The 24793-nt window shown below is 22.9% G+C and overlaps 5 protein-coding genes across 10 annotated transcripts; 2 read left to right on the top strand and 3 right to left on the bottom strand.

The window, feature by feature from the left end:
* Positions 1-1448: 1448 nt before the first annotated feature.
* LOC127289408 (thioredoxin domain-containing protein 5 homolog) lies at positions 1449-6991 on the bottom strand. Of its 3 annotated transcripts, none has more exons than XM_051317336.1 (6): positions 6892-6991; positions 6390-6548; positions 5307-5456; positions 5100-5208; positions 4625-4933; positions 1449-2494 (listed from the first exon to the last, which is right to left on the bottom strand). In XM_051317336.1, exons 2-6 carry the CDS (start codon positions 6539-6541, stop codon positions 2033-2035), a joined length of 1182 nt encoding a protein of 393 aa, XP_051173293.1. In that variant the 5' UTR covers positions 6542-6548; positions 6892-6991; the 3' UTR covers positions 1449-2032. The 3 variants fall into 3 exon arrangements, with proteins under 3 accessions (XP_051173293.1, XP_051173294.1, XP_051173292.1); XM_051317337.1 differs by having other exon boundaries at positions 6390-6553; positions 6906-6975; XM_051317335.1 differs by having other exon boundaries at positions 6390-6961.
* Positions 6992-7580: 589 nt separating this feature from the next.
* LOC127289448 (inosine-uridine preferring nucleoside hydrolase-like) lies at positions 7581-16543 on the top strand. 3 transcript variants are annotated; one of them, XM_051317386.1, is made up of 6 exons: positions 7581-7770; positions 8247-8508; positions 13672-13858; positions 13923-14039; positions 15838-15971; positions 16092-16543. In XM_051317386.1, the coding sequence occupies exons 2-6, from the start codon at positions 8317-8319 to the stop codon at positions 16449-16451; spliced, it is 990 nt and encodes a 329-aa protein (XP_051173343.1). In that variant the 5' UTR covers positions 7581-7770; positions 8247-8316; the 3' UTR covers positions 16452-16543. The 3 variants fall into 3 exon arrangements, with proteins under 3 accessions (XP_051173343.1, XP_051173345.1, XP_051173344.1); XM_051317388.1 differs by having other exon boundaries at positions 8316-8508; XM_051317387.1 differs by lacking the exon at positions 7581-7770 and having other exon boundaries at positions 8228-8508.
* Positions 16544-17068: 525 nt separating this feature from the next.
* Positions 17069-17891, bottom strand: LOC127289451 (bublin coiled-coil protein). The gene is made up of 2 exons (XM_051317393.1): positions 17725-17891; positions 17069-17362 (listed from the first exon to the last, which is right to left on the bottom strand). The coding sequence occupies exons 1-2, from the start codon at positions 17834-17836 to the stop codon at positions 17211-17213; spliced, it is 264 nt and encodes an 87-aa protein (XP_051173350.1). The 5' UTR covers positions 17837-17891; the 3' UTR covers positions 17069-17210.
* A 30-nt stretch (positions 17892-17921) lies between these two features.
* LOC127289449 (protein SYS1 homolog) lies at positions 17922-19174 on the top strand. The gene is made up of 2 exons (XM_051317390.1): positions 17922-18081; positions 18322-19174. The coding sequence occupies exon 2, from the start codon at positions 18401-18403 to the stop codon at positions 18887-18889; it is 489 nt and encodes a 162-aa protein (XP_051173347.1). The 5' UTR covers positions 17922-18081; positions 18322-18400; the 3' UTR covers positions 18890-19174.
* Positions 19175-19464: 290 nt separating this feature from the next.
* LOC127289450 (UPF0389 protein GA21628) lies at positions 19465-24607 on the bottom strand. 2 transcript variants are annotated; one of them, XM_051317391.1, is made up of 4 exons: positions 24465-24607; positions 23167-23326; positions 22958-23057; positions 19465-19841 (listed from the first exon to the last, which is right to left on the bottom strand). In XM_051317391.1, the coding sequence occupies exons 2-4, from the start codon at positions 23321-23323 to the stop codon at positions 19628-19630; spliced, it is 471 nt and encodes a 156-aa protein (XP_051173348.1). In that variant the 5' UTR covers positions 23324-23326; positions 24465-24607; the 3' UTR covers positions 19465-19627. The 2 variants fall into 2 exon arrangements, with proteins under 2 accessions (XP_051173348.1, XP_051173349.1); XM_051317392.1 differs by having other exon boundaries at positions 24406-24606.
* Positions 24608-24793: the final 186 nt, after the last annotated feature.

A 24793-nucleotide genomic window follows, 5' to 3' on the forward strand; every position in this document is an offset into this window, starting at 1 on the left:
AAGGGTTAATTTAAAAAAAAAAAACTTAAATTTCAATCTCTCTTTTGCTTCAAGTGATTCAACAGTTTTTAAATTATCTCTACTTATTAAATATAAAATGATTTAATTATAACAATTTTTTTTAACTTTTATCATCGTTCTGAAAATTTCGAAAATTTTACAGTGTGCAACTTTTATGTTTCAAAAAAAAAAAAAAAAAAAATTGCTTTTTTTTCCCACGACAAATCACTTTTTAAATAATTCATCAAAGTGAGTGATAAAAAAAAATGTGCAATCTCATTTTAATAATATTATTTTTATTTATTGATTATGAAAAAAAGTTTTGCTTCAATTCTAGTGTAAAAAAAATTTCTCCTCAATGAATATTTAGACGTTAATATTATAAATTATAAAATGTAAATAAATTCGTCTCAATTGTGACGATCTAAGACGGCTGTTTCTAAAAATCCAATAAATATTTATAATTTAATTATTATATACCTACAATTGATAACTTTTAAGCAAGTAGAAAGTGTAAATGTTTCCGCATAGTTTACGAATAGACTTCAGAAATTTAAATTTATATCAAATTAGAATTAATTTTTAGCCCCTTAACTATCTTCACTTGAATTTTTAAATTATAAATATATAAAATAAAATTTGTAATTTTGTTTTATTTTTAGAACTGCGAAATTAATTATACAGTTTAATTGATTAATTATTAAATAATTAATTTATATTAATCTAATTTAAATTAATGTTTACTAAGTCAATAAAAATACACTTATAATTTTTTCCGATAAAGTTTTATTAAAACTTGAGGTGAGAATAGTCTAAAATATATATAAAAAAAAAAAAATTGGAAGTTAAGAACATAAACTTTTGTGATTTTAAATTATATCGGCAAATTTCCAGAACTTTTTGAGTATTTATCTAATAATAAAAAAAAAATTGTTGAAAAAAATGTATTAATAAAAAATTGTTAAAATATTAAATAACCGAAGAAAGTGTAAAATTAATATTTATCATTTTTACACGTCTGATAATAATAATAATAATAAAAAAGTTGAAAATTTAAAAATTCTAATGGAATTTGAAAAATTGTTCTTGAAAAATGCCAATATAAAACAATGTAAAATCTTCATTCTAACATTGTAAATATCTTCATTGCACATTGGAATTTGTCTTGTACATGAAATTAATGTATAAATGTAATACAAATTGTAACTGTAAGATATAACGTAATATTAAATCACACTTGTCTGTCTTTATTCATTTTCTTTTCTCTCTCTTTTTTTCTTTCTGTTTTTTTTTTGTGGCAAATTTTTATTGAAATCAATATAATTTCAAGTAGACAAACAGTAAGTAAAAATTTTTCAAAATACATAATATTTCGTGTATTTTTATCTCTATGAAGACATACGATGCAAAAGACAAAAACTGGAAGAATGTCACAATTGACTTCAATGTTTTTTTTTTTTTTTCAAAAAACTGTGTTTTAATAAATATTCTAACATATCGCTAAACGGAAATTAAAAACTCTTTCTCACTGTAAATATACAATTCTAAGTACACGAAGGAAAAAATCACTTAAAAAAATTCTATTATAAATTTACTCGACGCATTCTTCGAATAAATTCAAGTCTCTCTTGTCATAGCGATAAAAACCTATTTAAAACGTTAAAAACTATTTTCTTTTCCTTTGTTTTTGTTTATTCATTAAAAAAAAAAAAAAAAAAAAACTATTTAACAAACGTCGGAAACTATTTTTTTTCACTCTTGCACAAACTTATATATTATAATGAAGAAAATCGTTTCAAAAGTCGGTAACAAATTTTTTATGAAGGTTAATTTTTTTTTTTTTAGTAATGTATTATATTTCATTACACTGTCATATTACGATTAGAAAGGAAATAAAAAAAAAAAAATTTCATTTATCACCGGTAATAAATGAAAAAAAAATTGACAATAAAAATGAAATACTGACTATTGTAAATGACTTTGTACAATATAATAAAATATTAATATTCGTTAAAGTAACGATTGCAAGGAATCACAGTTCATCGTGTTGTTTTAAATGATTCATGACAAATTCATAAAGATCATCTAAGCTACGTGATCCATTGTATTCGGAAATTTTCTTTCCATCTCTATACAATATTAAAGTTGGAAAACTGTCGACCTCTTGATCGTTGCAAAGTGATTTACTTGTTTCCATTGTGCAATCAACTTTTGCAATATTTATATCATCTTTGCTGGAGAATTTCTTGCCCAAATCTTCCCATGTTGGCGCCAATCGTTTACAATGACCACACCATGGTGCAAAAAATTTAACAAACGAAATACCCTTCTCAACGCCATGATTGAATGTTTCACTATTTAAAATTGACACCGATGGAATTAATCCGTCAGCATTATCTTCTTCACTTTCATCTCCTTCTGCACTCTTGCCAAGCATTGTCGAAACGTATTCTTTCAAATTTTCAGCAGTTCTTTTTCCTGTATATTTGTCTTTCTGTGGAAATTTTTTATTTAAAAAATTTTATTTTTATTTTATTCTATTTAAAAATTATATTATTATTATTGAATATATATATATATGTTACTTTTATATATTTTACTCAAAAATGTCTTTACCAAAATTTGGTTAATATTTCCCATTGCTTCCTATGCGTCGAAATTAAAAAAAAACAACAACAAAAGCTTTCGTGGGGAAATATTTGTTTTCAAAATCAATTTTTAATTTTAATTTGGTATTTAACTTTAAAAAACTTTTTCATTTTTTTATTATGTAGGCATTTAATTTTAAAAAACTTTTCAATTTTATTGAAATTATCAAATTAATTTGAAGTTCTAGATTGACTTAAAAATTTAATTTATTTTTTCCCTGTTTTTCAGATAAAATTTTTTCTTTTTCCCTGAACCGAACACATTAGTTTTTTTGTTTAAATTTAAATGAACAATTTTATTAAATTTCTCTTTTTTTTCTAAAAGTCAAATTTTTTTTTACAAATATTTTTCTAGTGATTATAACAAAAATTCCTGACATTTCCTTGGCAACCCTTAAGTCTGAAGTTAACGTAAATTTTTTTTTTTATTTATTCAAAAAAAAAGCAAAACAAAAGATTGGACAACATATTTTTTTTTAATTTTTTAAAATAAATTTTTCTTATTTTAATTTTGAAACTAAACCCTACTGATATTATTTAGAACAAAACGAAATAAAAATTAGTTCAAATCCATATTTTCGAATTTTTATATGAAAAAAAAGCAATTTAAATTTTAAAAGTGTTTCAATGCAAGTGTAAACAATTTAATTTTTAACATTTTGAATAATTAAAAAGTTTATTTTAATAAAAATTACAATTTTCTGATAATAAGAAATGATGATGAAGAACATAACTTAAAATTTGAAAATCAATTTTTTACCGTAAAAAATTTTTAAATCTTTATTCAAAGGCAAATTTAAAGAAAAAAAATGAAATTTCAAAACAACTCAAACTTTAAATATAAAAATTACTCACATTTTTTAATTATAAAAAATGATTTATTTATTAAAAATAGGTAAATATAAAGTTGAACTAAATTTTGTTTTTTTTTTTTAATTGTTCGTCCAATTATTTCTTTACGAAATTAAATTTTTTTTTTTAATTTTCTAAGAAAAAATTTAAAAAGTGCGATATTGATTAAAAATAATTAATTTTCTTTGTTTATTAATTCATTTCAAAATTAAAATAGTAGACATAAAATTAATAATTTAGATAACAAAAATGAAATTTAATTAACTTATAAATTTTTCTAATTAGTTTTTCGAAAATCGACTTTAAATTTTAAACTATATTGACGAAGAATGAATTTAAAAAATTGAAAATTAAAATTAGAAACTTTTTTTTACGAATTTTTCCCAGTTTTTTTTTTAATTTTAATTTTTCTAAATTAAAACTTTATTACAAGAGAAAAAAAAATTCAAATAAGTATGAAAAAACCATCATTCGGTTAAAGAAAAAAATTTATATATTTCATCACAAAAACTGTTTAAAAAAAAATTAAAATTGCTCAAAAATTAAAAAAAAAAAAAAAAAAATTTTTTTAGAGATAAAAAAAACATTTTATTTTAATATAAAATCATCATCTTAATATTATATATTATATTCTTGATGAATTAATAGTGTGAATTAATTCAAAAAAATTAATTTCTGCAATTTGAAAAATATGGTAGTCTTTTAAAACATTTTATATTATAAATTTTTGAAAAATAATGTACAATGAAGCTTAATTTCAATTTTTAAGATTTTTTTAAATTTAAAATCAAAATTAAATTTTTTGTATAATTTATTTAAAATATAAAAGTGAAAATCTAATATTCATGAAAATTAACTTTTAAAAAAATCTAACAGACAAAAATTTTATTTCTTTTTATAAATTTTTTTTTTTTTATCTTTTAAAAATATCGATATTGGACAATAAATGTCGAATATTGATTGGTACTGATTGTTATTTATTTTAAATGTCTAATTGTAAAAAGCAAAAATCAAAGTGAATTTACAATTTTTTTTTTTTTTTTAAATAAATTTTTTCATAAAACCGTCGTTTTAACAAATTTCCATAAAAAAATATTTTTAAATAATCATAAAATCACATTTACCTTCTTTCCATCCTCAATCCAAAGCAATGTAGGATATCCCTTGATGTCAAATTGACCGCAAATTCCACGAAATTGAGTACAATCAACTTTGGCAATGCTTACCGATTTTTCATAACTTAAACTATTGGCAAGGTCGTCCCATGTGGGCGCCAAATTTTGACAATGTCCACACCAAGGCGCATAGAATTTCACAAAATGATTACCAGTCGACACATGTTTATCAAAAGTGTCCTCTGTTAATTCAATCAATCCATTCACAGGCTCTGGAATTGATGGCACCACTTCTTCTTCTTCACTTTTTTCATCTTCCTAAAACAAAAAAATTTGTATCATCACCAATTTTCTTTTTTTAAATTAAAAAAAAAAAAAAAAAAAAAAATTGTAGATTAAATTAACGAACCAAAAATAATAAATTTGATAATAAATTTTTAAATAATGTATTCTTAATTAATAAAAATTAAAAAAGAAAAATTACTGAAGGAATGCTGCCTAATTGTTCATTGATGAATGAAGTTAATGAAGGTAAGTCGCGAGTTCCACGGAATTTTGTACCCTGTGATTCGCCAGCCTTGAAAAATTTGAGCCTGGTATAGAAAAAAAAAAAAAAAAATTCAAATATTAGTAAAAAATTTACTTTATTCAATATAAATTGTAAAAAATTCAAATTTAAAACAAAACGTACGTGGGATATCCAGTCACATCGTGTTTCGAACAAACTACATTGTCAGTTGTACAATCGACTTTTCCAATGCGAACTCGACTATCGTCATCTTCATTCAACATTTCAGCAAGTTGACCCCAAATAGGAGAAAGTCTTTGGCAGTGACCGCACCTGAAAAAATTTATTTATTAAAAAAAAAAAAATTGAATCAAGATAAAAAATAAAAAATTTCTATCAGAAAATGAAAATTCTTCAATTATTTTTAAATATTTCCTATAATAATTATAATTTGTGTCATATTTAACACAAAAAATAAAACTTTTTTTTCAGAAACTTATTTTGATCACAATAGGAATTAAATAAAAAAAATTAAATTTGTTAATTTTAGATGATCGATTTAAAAAATTCTGACCGATTATTATAAATATTATTGTATCAGAACTATAATTGATTAAAAAATTGAAAGAGATTATTCACAAAGCAAACTTTAACGAGGAAATCATTATCTGCTACATTATAATCTTCTTAAACGCAATTATTCAAATTGAAATATAAAACCAGTAATCAAATCTCACACATTTTTATTTTATATTTGTCATGCATTTTTATTTCATTTTTCATTATTAATTATATTTGAATTATAATTTACAATAAAAGTATACATTTTTATTTATTAACTAAATTATTAAATATTATTAATTTAATAAATAAGTATTCAAATTTTTATATCATTAAATCAATCAATAAAATGTAATATTATTTTTTCTATTTAATACACTCAAATTCTGAATATACTTTGAACCTCTAAAAACATCACGTAATGATTATTTGTATTCTATATAAAACTGGAATTTTTATCTAATCATTTTTATTTATCATTCAATACAATCTCCCGTTTAAAAATGAACTAACCAAGTTTAGTTAATAAAATTATTTTCTAATAAATAATAAATATATATTAATAAAAAGCGAAATAATAATAAATAAATAGTAATTAAATAATAAAATAGAAATAATAAATTAATCTCCAAAAATCACTAATAATAAATAAAAAAAAAAAATATCATTTTTTTTAAATAAAAGTAAATTTTAAATAAATCTTACCAAGGAGCGAAAAACATGATAAAGTGATTTTTCTTGCTAATAGCATCTTTAAATGTTTCCTCATTGTACTGAATAGTATGTACATCTTCTTCGTGAGCAAATCCACAATAAATTAATGTTAATGCAAAAAGAAAAATGCTTTTTCCAAACATGATTGAACTGCACTTAATAATTCAACAAAAAATATTGATATTTTATTAGATTTGATATGCACAATAATATTTTCTACTTTTATCAATCGCACGAAACAAAGAATATACGGAGAAGGTTATTTAAAATTTTTTCTAATATATTTTCATATAAAAAAGAACAAAGCAACAATAGAGGGAAATGTAAAAAATTTATTAACAATAAATGAAGGTTAGGTTAAAAGTTATAAATATAATATATATATATCGAACGCGGACAAATATATTATTTGAATATTAAAAAATTAAATTAAATTGCTTTAACGCTAATAATGACCAATATTTAATTTGCACTAATATTGTATGATACTTCCTATATATTATTTACAGGATAGAAAATAAAAACCGGAGACCGCCCACCAAACGTTGACAATGAGACTCAAAAACACGCTCATCATCATGATTCAAGTAGTACGGTCTCGTAATGCGCAAGTACAATAAAATCAACCAATCATATCCTTACCACGAAAGCATCCATCTTGACTCGCGGCAAATTTAAAAGAGTAAATGCAAATAATTACTTTTTCTGTAATAGTATTTACAATTATATTCAAATATTGTAAAGAAAGATAAATATTGTGAATGAATAATAGATTACATAATATTATTAATTTTAAATTATGAAAATAATAATAAATATTATGTTAATTAAATAATTAATTTTTTTTCCCCTTTTTTGAGAAATAATTTTTAAAAATAATTTCAAATAATTTTTTAAAATTATTAACGCACAAATAATACAGTGTAAAATATTTTCAAAAATTTTTTTAAATAATTTAATTTTTCGAAATTTACAGTTTAGATGAATAATTTATGTAATCGAAATGCTAAAAGGTTAAATATTCATTTGATGGAATTCCTAAAAAATTCGAATGATTAGGAAAAAAAATTAGAAATTCGAATAAAAACAACATAGCTTTTTAGGCATGTAAGTTCACTTTCTATGTTGTGTATATAGTCATGGGATGAATTTAGAATTCCCACCCCTTGTCTCACCCAAACTCTAAAAAAAAATAACAGAGACTGATATCTTTTATTTTTATAGAGAATTTATTATAAATCAATGTGTTGATAAAATTCAGAATAATTAAATAAAAAAATAAAATTGTTAAGAAATAATAAAGAAAATTATAAATACATATTATGTACCATATATGACATTATTTTCTGCATCTAAAATTTGTTTTATAGAAGTAAATTTTTAATTTTAATTTTACTAATTTGTACACTTGTTCACTATATATATATATATGCTTTTCACTGATGAAAATTACTATAGAATCCGCGATAATTCCTTATTCTTAAATTTAATGCTGATGAACAATAAAAATATTAGAAATATTCCCACATAGCACAATATCTTGCTGTAAATTCCACTTGAGCATAAACATCAGATTCGTATATAAACTTACAGTGCAAACTTCAGGTGAGGTTAAAGTAAGTTGCAAATGTCTGTGAGCTTATGGTAATCTTCCGCACCGTAAGCTCAACATTTTTGCAACTCACCTTAGCCTCATCTGAAATTTAAGTTTATGAATCTGAATAGGCTCAAGGGAAACATACAGCAAGATATTGCGCTATGTGGGTCATATACATAAAAGAGATAAGATTTTTTAAGGCTAATATATAGGTATATAGATATAATATTATAAAAGATGATTCATTTCAGTTAAAATTTAGATTTTCACAATAATTGAGAATATTATAGCGAAGTTTAATAATAATAATATAAAATCAGAATGAAACCAGAGAAAATTATTGTTGACTGTGATGCTGGAACTGATGATGCTTTATCGCTTATTTTACTAATAGAGGCTCATAAATTAAATAAAATTGAATTATTAGGTATTACTTGTGTAAATGGAAATACTTCGGTGGATAATGTTGTTTCAAACGTGTTTCGAACTTTAGAAGTTTGCAATGGAAATGACGTGAGTAAATATATTATTCTATATATTAAAAAATTAATCTAATTTTATTATTTCAATTTTTCATCGACTTTCGAAACCAAGGGGCGCATGATTATTCCCCAAATTTCAATTTCATAATTTTCAAGACATCGAAATTCTTATTATCGAAATATCACATAATTTTTATTTTTTCGAATAATCATTTATTCTAATTTTTAAATAATAGAATTATCTATTGACATAATATTTATTTTGCCGAAAAATTCTTTAGCATAAATTTCATTCTTCCGAATGGTTATTTGTCACAATTATTAATTCTCCGAATGCTTACATAATCTAAAATTTATTCATACTATAATCGCCATTTAATATAATTTGCATGTTTTTGAGATGTCATTTCGCACATAATTTTTATATTTCGAAATAACGTTAAACATAATTTTTATTTTTTCGAATAATCATTTATTCTAATTTTTAAATAATCAAATTGCCTTTTAACATAATTTTTATTTTGACGAATGACCATTGGTTAAGAAGTTTTAAATGTTCAATCACATATCCATTTAGTATAATTTTTATTGCTTCGAAATATTATTTTACATAAATTTCAATTTTCTAAACTTTATTTGTTATAATTGTTATTTTATTAAAATCCACATAACCTAAAATTTACTGACACTATTTGCTATTTGACATAATTCACAAAACATTTCCGAGCGATAAAAATGATGAAAATCTCGTCAATCGGTGGTCAATCGAGAACAGCACTACACATTCGTCTGTTCTCGATTGACGTTTTAGTGTATCACGTATTAGTTTTTAAGCAGTTGTTTCCCATCTATGTGTTTTATATATTTTATTAAAATTATCGGTAAAGAAAATACATATGTAAAGATTTTTTTTTGTTTATTTAAGGCCAACGCAGAATAGAAACGTAACCGGAATCGTAATCGCAAACGCAACCGGAAGAATGAGTTAGAGAAGGACAATCAATATGTCTATCGTTCTCTAACTCATTCTTCCGGTTGCGTTGGCGATTACGATTCCGGTTACGTTTCTATTCTGCTCAGGCCTGTATGCGTAGAATCTACATCTACTTTACCGACTATTTTAATCAAAAAATATAAAACACATAGATGGGAAACAACTGCTTAAAAACTAAGACGTGATATTTGAGGTGAAATGAAATTTCTGTTCCAGTTGATTGGATCATATTGGGAACGGTGGTCTAGTAACAATCTATAGTAACTTTGACCCATTCTCTCCCTCCATTTTGTTTTTTCTACTCTTTCTAACCTATTAATTGAAGAGAGACAAAGAAAGAAAATGGAGGGAGAGAATGGGTCCCTACCAGATGGCGTATTGCAGTTTAGCCGATCCCATCGAAAATGGGAACTTATGTACAGTGACTATTATAAGAAATAAAGATTTTTAAAAATTATATATATCGGTAAAACAAAATTTAGGACATTTAAATTTTCTACGTGTTTTGTGAATTATGTCAAATAGCAAATAATGTCAGTGAATTTTAGGTTATGTGGATTTTAAAAAAATAACTTTATAACGAATAAAGTTTAGAAAATTGAAATTTATGTAAAATAATATTTCGAAGCAATAAAAATTATACTAAATGGAAATGTGATTAGATGAAAATTCTAAATAATTGAAATTTGAACATTTAAAACTTCTAACCAATGGTCATTCGTCAAAATAAAAATTATGTTAAAAGGCAATTTGATTATTTAAAAATTAGAATAAATGATTATTCGAAAAAATTAAAATTATGTTAAACGTTATTTCGAAATATAAAAATTATGTGAAATGACATTTCGATAATAAGAATTTCGATGTCTTGAAAATTATGAAATTGAAATTTGGGGAATAATCATGCGCCCCTTTCGAAACATGTTAGCAAAAAAAAAATTGTTTTGAATTTTTTATATGTAATTAAATAAATTTTTTTTTTAACTTTAGAGACAATTTTTTTTATTTTTACATGGAGAAATATTAATAATATTTCTCAAAAAGTTTTAGAGTGGGCCTAATAATCCTTATTGTTTAAATAACACCAGCACACAAAAAAAAAAAAAATTTGGAGTGCGAAGACCGCCACATGGTAGGTTCTCTTCCTTAAGATGTATCTAAAGAGAAAATCCTAGTCCGACCTCGAGTTTGGTTCTTGTTTCATTTTTACAGGCCTGGTGGGGGGGTGTAGTTTGAGAAATTAACATATATGGGAATTTAATTTCTTTTATCAACTGAAAGTGAATGTTTGCTTATTCTAACTGTGGATTTTGATTCAGTGGCTCTAATTACATGAAAATTTAATAAATACACAAATTTAAAAATGGCGGATCAAATATGGCGGACCTAAAATGGTGGATTTTTTGAAAAATTTGCTTGGATTTCCTTGAAACTTGTTACTAGGGGGTTTTTCGGGTCGCTGATTACGAATTTGATGTCAAATTTTATAAATTCAATATGGCGGATCCAATATGGCGGATCTAAAATGGTGGATTTTTGAAAAATTTGTTTGGATTTCCTTGAAACTTGTTACTAGGGGTTTTTGGGGTCGCTGAATACGAATTTGATGTTAGTTTTTCAAAATTCAAAATGGCGGATCTAATATGGCTGAAAATTTTCGAAAAATTGTTTGGTTTTTGTAAAAAATTGCTATTTTGGGCTGTTTAGGTTGCTGAATAAGATTCTGACACTTCTATTTTTTAAATTTTGCAATAGTGAATTTAATGCGTGGCATATTTTAAACCTAGAAACTTAGCCAAAAATTCGTTGCCCGCCTTCACCACGGGGAGGTGTGCTAGTCGCGAAAATAGAAAAAATAGAAATTAAATCGGAGAAATATTATTTATAAGACAACTAACTTGAGGTTGTATTTTTACAGATATGCAGTTATATTTTGACAACTTTTACATCAAGCCATTACTAAATTTTGGTGAATTCAGATTCAGGGTAAACGATCGAGAAAATAAAAAAATGTTAATTGTCAGCCACGCATTAAATTCACTATTGCAAAATTTAAAAAATAGAAGTGTCAGAATCTTATTCAGCAACCTAAACAGCCCAAAATAGCAATTTTTTACAAAAACCAAACAATTTTTCGAAAATTTTCAGCCATATTAGATCCGCCATTTTGAATTTTGAAAAACTAACATCAAATTCGTAATCACCGACCCCAAAAACCCCCTAGTAACAAGTTTCAAGGAAATCCAAACAAATTTTTCAAAAATCCACCATTTTAGATCCGCCATATTGGATCCGCCATATTGAATTTATAAAATTTGACATCAAATTCGTAATCAGCGACCCGAAAAACCCCCTAGTAACAAGTTTCAAGGAAATCCAAGCAAATTTTTCAAAAAATCCACCATTTTAGGTCCGCCATATTTGATCCGCCATTTTTAAATTTGTGTATTTATTAAATTTTCATGTAATTAGAGCCACTGAATCAAAATCCACAGTTAGAATAAGCAAACATTCACTTTCAGTTGATAAAAGAAATTAAATTCCCATATATATGTTAATTTCTCAAACTACACCCCCCCACCAGGCCTGTAAAAATGAAACAAGAACCAAACTCGAGGTCGGACTAGGATTTTCTCTTTAGATACATCTTAAGGAAGAGAACCTACCATGTGGCGGTCTTCGCACTCCAATTTTTTTTTTTTTGTGTGCCGGTGTAATTTAAAAAAAAAAATTCTTTTCTTTTTTTTTACTTTTCAAAATAAAAAGTTTTTTGGCCACTAGAATATTTCACTTTACTCATAAAAATGCAAAATAAATTGCATTTTTTTTTTAAACAAAAAAAATTATCAGGTCCACTCTTAAATACTTGCAAAATATTCTTAGTATTTCCAGGTATATAAAAAGAAAAAAATAAAAAACATCATGCCCAAAGTTAAAAAAAAAATTATTTGTTTCTTAAAAATCGTTATTTTTTTATGAAAATTCAAATGAAAGTCGATGAAAAACTGAAACTTTATTTTCTCTTGTCAAAAAAAAAACCTCTAAAAACTCTGATTTTTAAAAATTCATAACTCGAAAATTTGGACACTTATAGAAAAATAAAAAAAAAATACGTATTTATCCGAATAAAAAGTTAAAATATTAAAAATATAAAATAAAAAGTAAGGTCTCATCGCATGTGTATGTCGGCTCTGCCTGTGTTTGTCCGGATTTGAATAAATGTGTTACAAAGTTCTGTTTTTACGGCCGAATGTATGGCTTTGAGCGATGCAATGGACATTGCCTTGGAGAATCGAAGTCATAGCTTTCTCATTTTTTCGGACTCTTTAAGTGCTTTACAAAGTTTACAATCCAGTTTTGCCACTATTAAAACTAATCCGTACATCTTTGAAATAAAAAAAAAATATGTCGAATTTATTAATAATAATTCTGATAATAGTTTTATAAAATTTTTTTGGGTTCCTTCACATATTGGAGTCCGGGGAAATGAGGAAGCTGACTTTCGGGCTAAATCGACTACTGAAAAAGATTGTTTAGATGTAGTAAAGATTCCTTATACTGACTTGTATGAGTTTTTTAGAAAAAGGTCATCCTCTCAGTCTTTAGATATCATATTACAACAGGGCCTTTTTAAGGGCAAATATTATTTTCAAAATTATTACTCTAGCGCTAAGAAGCTATGGTTTGGTCATAAATCTTTAACTAGAAGACAGATAGTCACAATTAATCGTTGTAGAGCCAATCATTATAATTTGGCTGAATCTTTGGCTCGAATAAATATTGTTAATAGTAGTTTGTGTAAGTGTGGTCAATATAACGAAAGCTTAAATCATGTTGTTTGGCAGTGACAAACTATATGTACCTCAACGTACTGTTTTATACAAGAAATTGTTTAATATGAAAATCTTTTTGCCGCTGTGCATGGAAATGTTCTTAGCAAAACCAAATATTGCTGTGTGCAAGCTCATTGTTAAATTTTTGGATGATTGTAATTTAAAGATATAAACTTTATGTATGCTTATAAACCTATTTAGGTTTTTTTTAATGCTTTAATAAAAAAAAAAAAAAAAAAAAATATGTTAGAAAAATAAATTTAGGTAGACGAATTTAAAATTAGATACAATTTTTTGAAAATATTTTAATTTTTTATAATTATGATGAACAAAAGGTTGAGATGGGAGTTTAAAAAATTGTTTTTAGATCCCAGTCTATAAAGGAGCATATTCATCTCTTCTTAATATGGAAAATAAAAATAAAACTGATGAAAATATTAAATATCATGGTTCGGACGGTTTTGGAGATGTTTTTCAAAACGAGCCGGATATTAATAAATTAAAATCGGAACATGCCGTATGTGCTCTAGAGAAAATAGTTTCCCAATTTCCTGGTAATAATTAATTATACATTATTAAATTAATTTTTTTTAAGTAATTAAATATTTTAATTTTCAGATGAGGTATCAATTTTAGCACTTGGACCATTGACAAATATAGCATTAGCAATTAAAATGTATCCTAACTTTGCAAATAATGTAAAAAGATTTTATGTTATGGGCGGAAATTACACTGGTTGGTTTTTTTAATTATTTTTATTTTTTCAATTTAAAAAATTTTTTCTTCTTTTTTTGGAAGAGTTGAGATTGAAATTTTTAGAAATAATTGAATTTCCAAAGATTTTGTTAATTTTCAGACAATAATTAAAATTTTACAGAACTAAAAGTAATTTGTCAAATAATTTTAGATAACATTTTTTTAAAGTATACATAATTGAATTTCCAAAGATTTGCAAAAGAGATTTTTGAAATTAATTGAACTTCAAGTGATGTTTAATACAAATTTTTGATGATTTCACTAAAAAATTTATTAGAAATTGCGGACAAAAATACTATAATTTGAAAACCATTTTTAATTGAAAAATGGTTTCAAATAGTTAAATTTTCGAAGAATATTATAAAAATAGTTAAAAATAATTGAATTTCAGGAGAGTTATAATTGAAATTGTTAAATTTCAAAAAATTTTCAATGGAAAATTTTAGAAGCTTTTAATTTAGGATTAAAATTTTTGAAAATAGTTGATTTTGAATTGAAATTTTGGAAAATAATTGAATTTCATTTGAAATTTTGGATAATAATTGTATTTTAGTTGATTTTGAATTGAAAATTTTGAAAGTAATTGAATTTCAATTGGAATTTTGGAAAATAATTGAATTTTAGTGAATTTTGAATTGAAATTTTGGAAAATAATTGAATTTCAAATAACTGAAGAATTTATTCAAAATTACAGACAAAAATTGAACTTAAAAATCTTTTTAATTGAAAAATGCTTTCAGATAATTGAATTTTCGAATAATATTATAAAAAAATCATTAAAAATAATTGAAATTTTTGAAAATAATTAAATTTCAAGTTTTAAGCATTTCATTTAAATAAGTCGAAAAAGTTTTTTTTAATTCAAAATCACTTAACATTTAATTACTTGCAAAAATTTCAATTATTTTTAATGATTTTTTTATAATATTATTCGAAAATTCAATTACCTAAAAGTATTTTGCAATTAAAAAGATTATTAAGTTCAATTTTTGTCTGTAATTTTGAATAAATCCTTCAATTATTTTCCAAAATTTCAATTATTTTCAAAAATTTTAATTCAAAATTCAAGAAAATTCAATTATTTTCAAAATTTTCAATTCCAAATCAAGTAAATTCCAATTAATTTTAAAAATTTTAATTCAAAATTAACTGAAATTCAATTATTTTCAAAATAACTAAAATTCAATTATTCTGAAAAATTTCAATTCAAAATTAATTATTATCAAAATCTTTAATCTAAAATGAACTAAAATTAAATTATTATCCAAAATTTCAAATGAAATTCAATTATTTTCAAAAATTTCAATTCAAAATCAACTAAAATTCAATTATTTTAAAAATTTTTCAATTCAAAATCAACTGAAATTCAATTATTATCTAAAATTTCAATTGAAAATCAACTATTTTTAAAAATTTTAATCCAAAATTAAAAGCTTCTAAAATTTTCCATCTAACATTTTTTGAAATTTAATAATTTCAATTAGGGTCAGTTGGGGTAAATGGGGACAGCATAGTTTCTAAGAAAGTTTTAAGATAATTGAATTTTCAATAATATTATAAAAAAATCATTAAAAATAATTTTGAAATTTTTGCAGATAATTAAATTTCAAAGTTTAAAGCATTTCATTAAAATAAGTCGAAAAAGTCGTATTTTTGAAATAAAGTCGGAAATGATAAAAAAAAAATTGTATAATCCGAAGCCTGTAGTGTATACCTTTAGAGATTCTAAATATTTTTTGGATTTTAGTAAAAAAAAAAATTAAACATCCATTTTCAGCTTTGGGCAATACAACTCCACAGGCGGAGTTTAATTTTTTCTCAGATCCAGAAAGTGCTCACATTCTTCTTTGCAGTACTAATAAATTGTGGCTATTTCCTTGGGAAACTTGTTTAAAATCTCAAGTTACAAATGTAAGATTTTTTAGATTAATTCCAATTTATAATATTTTGTATTTTTTTTTTTTTATCATACTTTTACTGATTTATATTTAAATTTATTTATTTGAAAAAAAATTCACAATTATTTAAAAGGAATGGCGAAAAGAAGTGTTTGGTCAAATAGACACTCCAGTGGTACATTTAATGAATGCAATTGAAGCTGAAATATTATCGTCACCTGAAAAAATGTTACCATTTTACACGCCATGTGATGTATTTTTAGCGGCTGTTGTATTAAATCCAAAAATGGTCACAAATTTAGTTCCATATCACATTGATATTGAATTAAATGGCAATAAAACAAGAGGAATGGTCGTTATTGATCATTTCATGACAAACGAATCAAATGCCCATATTATTAAGGATTTTGATTCAGAAATTTTCAAAAATTTTCTACTTTTTGCCGCAAATCCATTGGAATATAAAAATCGAATTTTTCAAAATTGCACTTAAATTTAATTAATAACTTAAAAAAATTGTAATTAATAATTACTCAATGAGTAATTTTGATTATTTTTAATAATAAAATGATTTTTACATTTGTAGATTTTTTCTGATTTATTTTAAATGTCGACCAAAATGATTTGGAATGATTAATTAGCTTATATGTTAAAGTAAAACATTTTTTTATTAATTTTTTTTTTTTTACAATTTTAATAAGTAATAATAACGAAATAATTTTTGTCGTCAAACATCTGAGCAATTGATAAATTCTATAGAAAATAAAAATAATTATTGCAATTTATTAGATTAAATTTTCTATTATGTTGCTTTTATTAGCGTTTTACAATTAAACTGAAGATTTAAAAATCTAACTTGAAAAAAAATAATCATTAAAAATTTAAAGTAAAACATCAATTTGATTCTAATTTGTTTTTTAACACAAAATCAAAAATAATATACTGTTTTTTTTTTGTAGTTAACATAATTTTGGTCATTATTATTATTTTTAATTATTATATCACCTTTTACAATCTATTAATTTTCTATAAGTAAAATGCGGCTTTTTATTCGAAACTATAATTATATTCTACAACAACTATGCAATAATGTAGAAATTTTACTCAAACTTAAATTAAAATTGCTTGAAGCAATTCTTTTTTTTTACATTCTGATAAATTAAAATACAATACTTGTTTTCTGAGATTTTACTCTTACATTTTTTTTGCAGAAATTAGCTATAATTATTGAATTAGTAACATTAAAAATTAATTACTCTTGACTTGATTCCTGAATTTGCTTTCGGAATTTTCGATTGGATTCTAACAAATTCTTCAACTCCGCATGAATATCGTCATTTTTCCTTTCCAGAGAATCCAAAACTGAATTCAACTGATCTAATTTGTTGTTTAACGCTTGATATTCTGTGTAAACAAAAATCGAAGACTGAATTTTTTTCTATAATTTCTATATCATTTTTTTATTTAAAAAAATTAATTATTCATATAATTATTGAGAATTGACAAAAATTAACCTCCAAGAATTTTAGGTTAAAAAATTCAAGAAAATCGAATTACTGCGATAAATATTTGCTTTTTTGTAAAAAAAAAAGAACAAGAAATAAATATATCATTAATCTCCTTAATTCTTTAAATATTTTTTTAAGCAAATTATGGAAAATACAAATATAATAAATACGAAAGTCACTGTCCTTCAAAGTTTTCTAATTTTAAAAATTATCGATTTTGAAATTTATTCGCAAAATAGAATTAAACAAATATTTTACCTTCTGGATTTAAGGAATCATCTTCATTTTCAACGTCCATTTCGTTATTTTTATTATTTTTATTATTTTCTTGAGGTTGTACAGAAAAATGAACCATGTTTTCTTTAGCCATCAATCAGCTGATTTGTCACGTGCGGTCAGATGTCACAGAGAGCATTTAAAAAAAAAAAAAAAAGCCCAACCAATGAGGAGTGTTTGTTAAAAGGAAATGTAAAACATCACGTAATCTAACCTCAAAAATTATGTTGTTTTTGAAAGATGAACTAAAATTGTAAATAAAAGAATTTCATTTTTTCTTTAAAAAATGCATTTTAATTATATGACTATGGGTTTTAATTTCCTTCAAATACAGATAAGGTAGGTTTAAAATTATTTTTGTTATGAAAATGAAATATTTTTGTTTGCTTTCGATTGTTTTTTTATTTTAGTCATTTTTGAGTTATCATATTATTGTATATATATATATATTATTAGTATAAAAATCGTATTGTTATTATTCTCGTATTGGCAAATAATTAGCAAGAATTCGATAAATTAAAATTTTTGCCTCTATTTTTTTTTAAAATTTGAATTAATTAAATTTATTTTCGTCTTTAGAATATAAAGATAATTGATAAATGCGAAAAAGTATAATTCCACATGAAATACATGAGTAGAGTGAGAAAAATATAAATAAATGAAAATGAATGGAATCTCAGGACAATTTCGTAAAACAACATGGGATCCATTTTTAATAATATGTCAAATAATTGCCGTACAAACGATAATGTACTTTTTCCTTGGCATATGGATTTGGTTGACAGCAACATTAATGGGCTCAACACGATCACTTGATTATGCATTTCAATATAAAGAAATACATGTACGTGATTTTGGTGGTCATCTTGTGATAACAATTTTTATAATAAACGCTCTTATTGGTGCACTTGCACTATGGCGAATTGTACAGAGAACAAAACAATGTATGGATTTTGCATGTACAGCACATTTAATTCATCTCATTTGTTGTTGGCTCTATAATGGAACATTTCCAACAACATTCAGCTGGTGGTGTTTAAATATTGTTTGTGTTATTATAATGTGCGTGTGTGGTGAATTTCTTTGCATGAGAACTGAACTTCAAGCGATTCCCCTAAGTATGAATAGTCAAAGAACAGCCTTATGAAAGAAATTTTTCATCTTTAGTTTAATTTATTAATTTAAAAAAAAAAAAAAAAAAAATTTTTACTAATTTTCCCCCCCCCAAAAAAAAACTAAAAGAAATGTTTATTTTTACATGTAAAAAAATAAGTCAAAAATTATTAATTTTCATTTGTAAAAAAGGGATTTTATCGAAAGATTAGAAATTTGTTAATAATATGCATAAGATTAGAAATTATTGAAAAAAAAAAATTTGTAAAAAATATCATTTTTTTCAGAAATAAATAAAAAAAAAAAAATTTTTTTAAAATAAATTCGTCCACTTGGCAATTTATTATTTATAATTTTGTAATGTATACGTCGGTGAAGTTCACAACGTTTATGATCAACGATTGAGAAGAGAAAATATTTTTCTATGCAAATTATTTATTTATTTATCCAAAAAAATTTTTTGCAACGTTTCTTGATCCATAATTTTATGAAAAAAAAGGAAAAAAATTAGTTATTATTTTTTTAAGTAAAAAATATATATTTTTTTTCAATCGTTGATCATAAACGTTGCAAATTTCACCAACATTAATGTATAATAACAATTCACAATGACGATTCAAACTTAATAATTTATTATAAGGACTATATAAACTGTACAAGTTTTTTATGGATTTTAAAACATCATGGAATTAAAAAACAATTTTTTTAAAAGTACCTTCTTTTACAACATTTTACAAATAAAATTGTACTAAAGAAACAAAAAAAAATTAATTTAACTGTCTTTCGACTGCTTTGCTTGTGATTGTAAATATTCTTCACGAACTCTTTTGTGACGATCCTCTATTTGTTTTGTGAATGAATCACCTTCTTCCATGGATTTTTTTCCACTCCACGTTGCCCATCCGCAAAGAATTAAACCACAAACCATAATAATATTTGCAATTCGAATACGACTTTTACTGTGAATATGATCGAGTATTCCCTCTCTAAAAAAAAAACATAATTAATTATTAAATTTAATACTTTCCTTTTTTAAAATTAATAAACTAATTTTTTTTCTCGGCTATTTATTTACAAATTTTAATTTATAAAAATCGAAATAAAAATTATAGTTCAACTCTATATTTAAATTTGAATCTTTACAGGCCTCAGATTATACGACTTTTTTTTTCAAAAGTACGACATTTTTCGATTTATTTTAATAAAATGCGACTTTTTCGACTATATTTTTAAAATTCTTTTTAGAAAATTTTTAAACAAAATACGTTGTTTTAATGTACAATAAAGATCTTCTTCAAATCTTCTTTATTTCAATTATTTAACAAATTTTTAACTAAAATTCTTCACTAAATTAATTATTTTTAATAATTTTAATAAAATTCTTCATAAATTCAATTATCTTAAACTATTTTTACAATTAAAATTTTTATGAAATTTAATAATTGTTTATCACTGAAAAAAAATTAGCAAATAAAATTATCAAAAATTTTTTTAATCAAAATCACTTGACATTTAATTATTTGCAAAAATTTCAATTATTTTTAATGATTTTTTATAATATTCTTCGAAAATTCAATTATCTGAAAGCATTTTTCAATTAAAAAGATTTTTAAGTTCAATTTTTGTCTGTAATTTTGAATAAATCCTTCAATTATTTTCCAAAATTTCAATTCAAATTTCACTAAAATTCAATTATTTTCCAAAATTCCAATTGAAATTCAATTATTTTCAAAATTTTCAATTCAAAATGAAGTAAATTCCAATTATTTTCAAAAATTGTAATTCAGAATTAAATAGAATTCAATTATTTTCAAAATTTTCAAATTAAAAATCAACTAAAATTCAATTATTCTGAAAAATTTCAATTCAAAATTAATTATTATCAAAATTTTTAATAAAAAAAAAATCAAAAATTTCAATTTAAAATCAACTAAAATTCAATTATTTTCCAAAATTTCAATTCAAAATCAACTATTTTCAAAAATTTTAATCCAAAATTAAAAGCTTCTAAAATTTAATTTTTTCTAAAATTTTTCATCGAAAATTTTTTGAAATTTAACAATTTCAATTATAACTCTCCTGAAATTCAATTATTTTTAATTATTTTTATAATATTCTTCGAAAATTTAACTATTTGAAACCATTTTTCCATTAAAAATGGTTTTCAAATTATAGTATTTTTGTCCGCAATTTCTAATAAATTTTTTAGTGAAATCATCAAAAATTTGTATTAAACATCACTTGAAGTTCAATTAATTTCAAAAATCTCAATTGCAAATCTTTGAAACTTCAATTATGTACTTTAAAAAAATGTTAGGGTAAGTCCACGTCAGAAATATCAGAATCTGCAAGTGGTTCTTCGATTTTAATGATACTTGGTAAAATTATAGCTTTATATAAGAGCAATGTGTAAGTAAAAGGAATTTTTAAAATATCTAAAATTGTAGGAGTTATATCACTTTTAATTTTGATACTGCATTTTTTTCTTTCCTTTATATCTCGGTCAATTTTCAACCGATTTTGATGAATCAAAAACGATTTTTTTCAGAAAATTACGTTTTTTCAGAAAATTTTAAAATAAAAATAAAATTTTGTTATTTAAATAGAATAAAGTAAAAAACAAAATTTCTTTTAGATTTTTTTTCAATTTCGACCTCTTTTTTCTAATTTTTAATTTTTTAATAATATTCCTTTTTATTTTATCTTTAATTTAAAAAAAAATTCATCCTGGAGACTTTTTTAGATCTCGTGATATCGTTCTTTAAATATCCACATCTCAAGAAAACTAGGATCCAGATTTGTGTTTCTACTTTCATTTGTTTTATAATATTATTGTTACAAACTAGAAACTTTCGCGTAATAATGTTTTTATTTTTAAATTACTTGATTAAAACAAGTGAAAATTCAAGCAAAACAATATTTTATTAATAGATTTGAAGCAAAGTTTTTATTTTTTGTAATATTTATAATTTAAAATAAATTGTAATGAAACCTTAACAATGCAACCTGAAATTGTAACTGAAGTTTTTAGCGCTTTCTTTTAGAGGATTCTAAAACAAATAGTTATTCATAACCATAAAAAATTTCAACAAACAAATGAAAGTAATGATAGAAGCAAGTCCTGCGGTTTTCAAATTGATGAAGACTTATAATACTTAAGGACGATATCACGGGATCAAAAAAAGTCTCCAGGATGAATTTTTTTTAAATTAAAGATAAAATAAAAAGGAATATTATTAAAAAATTAAAAATTAAAAAAAAGAGGTCGAAATTGAAAAAAAATCTAAAAGAAATTTTGTTTTTTACTTTTTTCTATTTAAATAACAAAATTTTATTTTTATTTTAAAATTTTCTGAAAAAACGTAATTTTCTGAAAAAAATCCTTTTTGATTCATCAAAATCGGTTGAAAATTGACCGAGATATAAAGAAAAGAAAAAAATGCAGTATCAAAATTAAAAGTGATATAACTCCTACAATTTTAGATATTTTAAAAATTCCTTTTACTTACACATTGCTCTTATATAAAGCTATAATTTTACCAAGTATCATTAAAATCGAAGAACCACTTGCAGATTCTGATATTTCTGATGTGGACTTACCCGTTATCTAAAATTATTTGACAAATTATTTTTAGTTCTGTAAAATTTTAATTATTGTCTGAAAATTAACAAAATCTTTGGAAATTCAATTATTTCTAAAAATTTCAATCTCAACTCTTCCAAAAAAAAAAAAAAATTTTTTAAATAGAAAAAATAAAAATAATTAAAAAAACCAACCAGTGTAATTTTCGCCCATAACATAAAATCTTTTTACATTATTTGCAAAGTTAGGATACATTTTAATTGCTAATGCTATATTTGTCAATGGTTTGAAAATTCAATAATTTTTAAAAAATGTTATCTAAAATTATTTGATAAATTATTTTTAGTTCTGTAAAAATTTTAATTATTGTCTGAAAATTAACAAAGTCTTATGAACTTGAAATATTTCTAAAAAATTTCAACTTTAAAGTCAATCCGAGGCATGAAAGTGTATTTAATTTTGAACTATAGGTAAAAGTGTATTTTAATAAAAATTATATTATCGATGAAAAAGACTTACGGAATCCGAGATGGCACATCATTGATGGATTTATATTTTTTAAACCACACAAGTAAATATTTATCGATTAGTCTAACATTAACATGATGCCGTGACAATTCTAATCAAATGGAAGAAAATAAAAAAGAATTAGGTTTAATATATCATATAAATAATTACATAAAATAATACATTTCTTTTTTAAATTAAAAATACAAATTTTTTTTTACCACTTTTATTCAAAGGCTTCTGCTGTCTCTCAACATTTTTCGCCTCATCAGTACTTAAAGTTTCATTAATTTCTTTATTTTTGTGAATTTTCGCACTTTGATGAATATTTCTAATACTGTTCAAAATGAAATTTCGTTGCATTTCACTTCCAAACATTATCTGTAAAATTAATTAATTAATTAATCAATACAAAAAAAAACTGTTGCCAAGTTGAAAAATGTTTATTTCACGAACACTTTGCTTCCTCATGGAAATTTTTTTGTGATCAATTTATGGTAACTTATTTAATAAATAATTTATTTAACTTATTTAAAAAAAGGTGAAAAGTTGTAGTTGCTCGGTGATTGCAGAGTTAGATTTTTTAAATCAATAACAACAATTTCAAAATAGTTTATAGTAAAAAGTTCACAAATAGATCAATTGATTCGTTTTTAAATATAATAATTTTAAAGTATTTTTTTTCAAAATTTTTGATTTTTATAATATCAATAATTTTTGATAAAATAACAGTAAAATGTTCGCTAATTAATTAAAAGATGTGTCTTTAAAAAAATTCCATAAAAAAAACTATATCATTAAATTTTTTTAAAATAATGAGCAAAAAAAACAATGTTTTCTTATTTTAAAATGTGAAAAAAAAATTCATCCCTATAGTTTTTTATAGAATTCAAGATTTTTATGAAAATATAAATAGAATATACACATACATCAGGAAACAAATTTTATTTTTGAACTCTTGTCAATTTTTTTAAATACTAATTCAATATTGAGATCAGATATTTGTTTATTATGCAATCAATTTTATACTTTTCTCCTCTTTCATAAATTATATATGAGAAAAATATTTCATTTTGTTTTGCAATCTCTATATAATAATTTTACCAAAATGATAATATTTTTCTAAATAGGTTAGTTTTATTAAAAAGTAGTAATTTTTAAAAATTATTTAATCCTGTATCATAATTAATTATAGTACAATAAAAAATAATAAACTTTCTTTCATTTTTTGCTTAAATTTTTACTCTATATATTTCTATTTTATATTATTTTCTTATTAATGAAAGGTATATTTTTGAAATGTCTAAAATTTTTTTCCTGAAATTTTAGATTGATACAAAAAAAATTATAGAAAATACGTGATATATTAATTTCTGTTAATTTTTTAAATTTTATGTCTAACAAGACTAATTGAATACGTTTGTCCTTGACCGAAGTTGTCATTTAAAATTATTACTTACTCCAATTATTATTTATTCTAAAATGTTTAAAGACTCATAAATTCAAACATTTTGCTCACCAAAAATTTAATTAATTACACTTCCTTTCACTGTAATAATAATTTACTAAAAATTAGAATTAATTCCTTAAAAAAGAGATAAATAATAGTGTTTAAATAGTCACAGATGATAACTCACGACGCATTGATACGTATATGGTATGAACAATTATTTGTAGTAACAAAGAACACCGAAAGGTTCGTGAAATTTTCAGGAAAATTCAAAAATCCTAATGGAAAATTTGCAGTAATTTAAGAAAAATGTCTTTAAAAAAAAAATTAAAGATAATTTTTTAATTTTTTCCCACTAAAAACTTGATTTTTAATAATTATTTTTTTTGCTTTAAATG

Source organism: Leptopilina boulardi, unplaced genomic scaffold, assembly GCF_019393585.1.
Source record: "Leptopilina boulardi isolate dan_hultmark-lab unplaced genomic scaffold, ZJU_Lbou_2.1 LbouV2_408, whole genome shotgun sequence".
NCBI lineage: Eukaryota > Metazoa > Arthropoda > Insecta > Hymenoptera > Figitidae > Leptopilina > Leptopilina boulardi.

Excerpts from the sequence above, each read along its gene's own strand:
- LOC127289408 (XM_051317336.1), bottom strand. The coding sequence starts at position 6,541 with ATGTTTGGAAAAAGCATTTTTCTTTTTGCATTAACATTAATTTATTGT. Across the intron at positions 4,934-5,099 it reads AATTAGGCAGCATTCCTTCA|GAAGATGAAAAAAGTGAAGA; the intron begins GTAATTTTTCTT and ends TTTTTGTTTTAG. Across the intron at positions 2,495-4,624 it reads GGATTGAGGATGGAAAGAAG|AAAGACAAATATACAGGAAA; the intron begins GTAAATGTGATT and ends AAATTTCCACAG.
- LOC127289448 (XM_051317386.1), top strand. The coding sequence starts at position 8,317 with ATGAAACCAGAGAAAATTATTGTTGACTGTGATGCTGGAACTGATGAT. Across the intron at positions 8,509-13,671 it reads AAGTTTGCAATGGAAATGAC|ATCCCAGTCTATAAAGGAGC; the intron begins GTGAGTAAATAT and ends AATTGTTTTTAG. Across the intron at positions 15,972-16,091 it reads TAAAATCTCAAGTTACAAAT|GAATGGCGAAAAGAAGTGTT; the intron begins GTAAGATTTTTT and ends ATTATTTAAAAG.
- LOC127289451 (XM_051317393.1), bottom strand. The coding sequence starts at position 17,836 with ATGGCTAAAGAAAACATGGTTCATTTTTCTGTACAACCTCAAGAAAAT. Across the intron at positions 17,363-17,724 it reads TGATTCCTTAAATCCAGAAG|AATATCAAGCGTTAAACAAC; the intron begins GTAAAATATTTG and ends TTGTTTACACAG.
- LOC127289449 (XM_051317390.1), top strand. The coding sequence starts at position 18,401 with ATGAAAATGAATGGAATCTCAGGACAATTTCGTAAAACAACATGGGAT.
- LOC127289450 (XM_051317391.1), bottom strand. The coding sequence starts at position 23,323 with ATGTTTGGAAGTGAAATGCAACGAAATTTCATTTTGAACAGTATTAGA. Across the intron at positions 23,058-23,166 it reads GAAGCCTTTGAATAAAAGTG|AATTGTCACGGCATCATGTT; the intron begins GTAAAAAAAAAT and ends CCATTTGATTAG. Across the intron at positions 19,842-22,957 it reads GATGTGCCATCTCGGATTCC|AGAGGGAATACTCGATCATA; the intron begins GTAAGTCTTTTT and ends TTTTTTTTTTAG.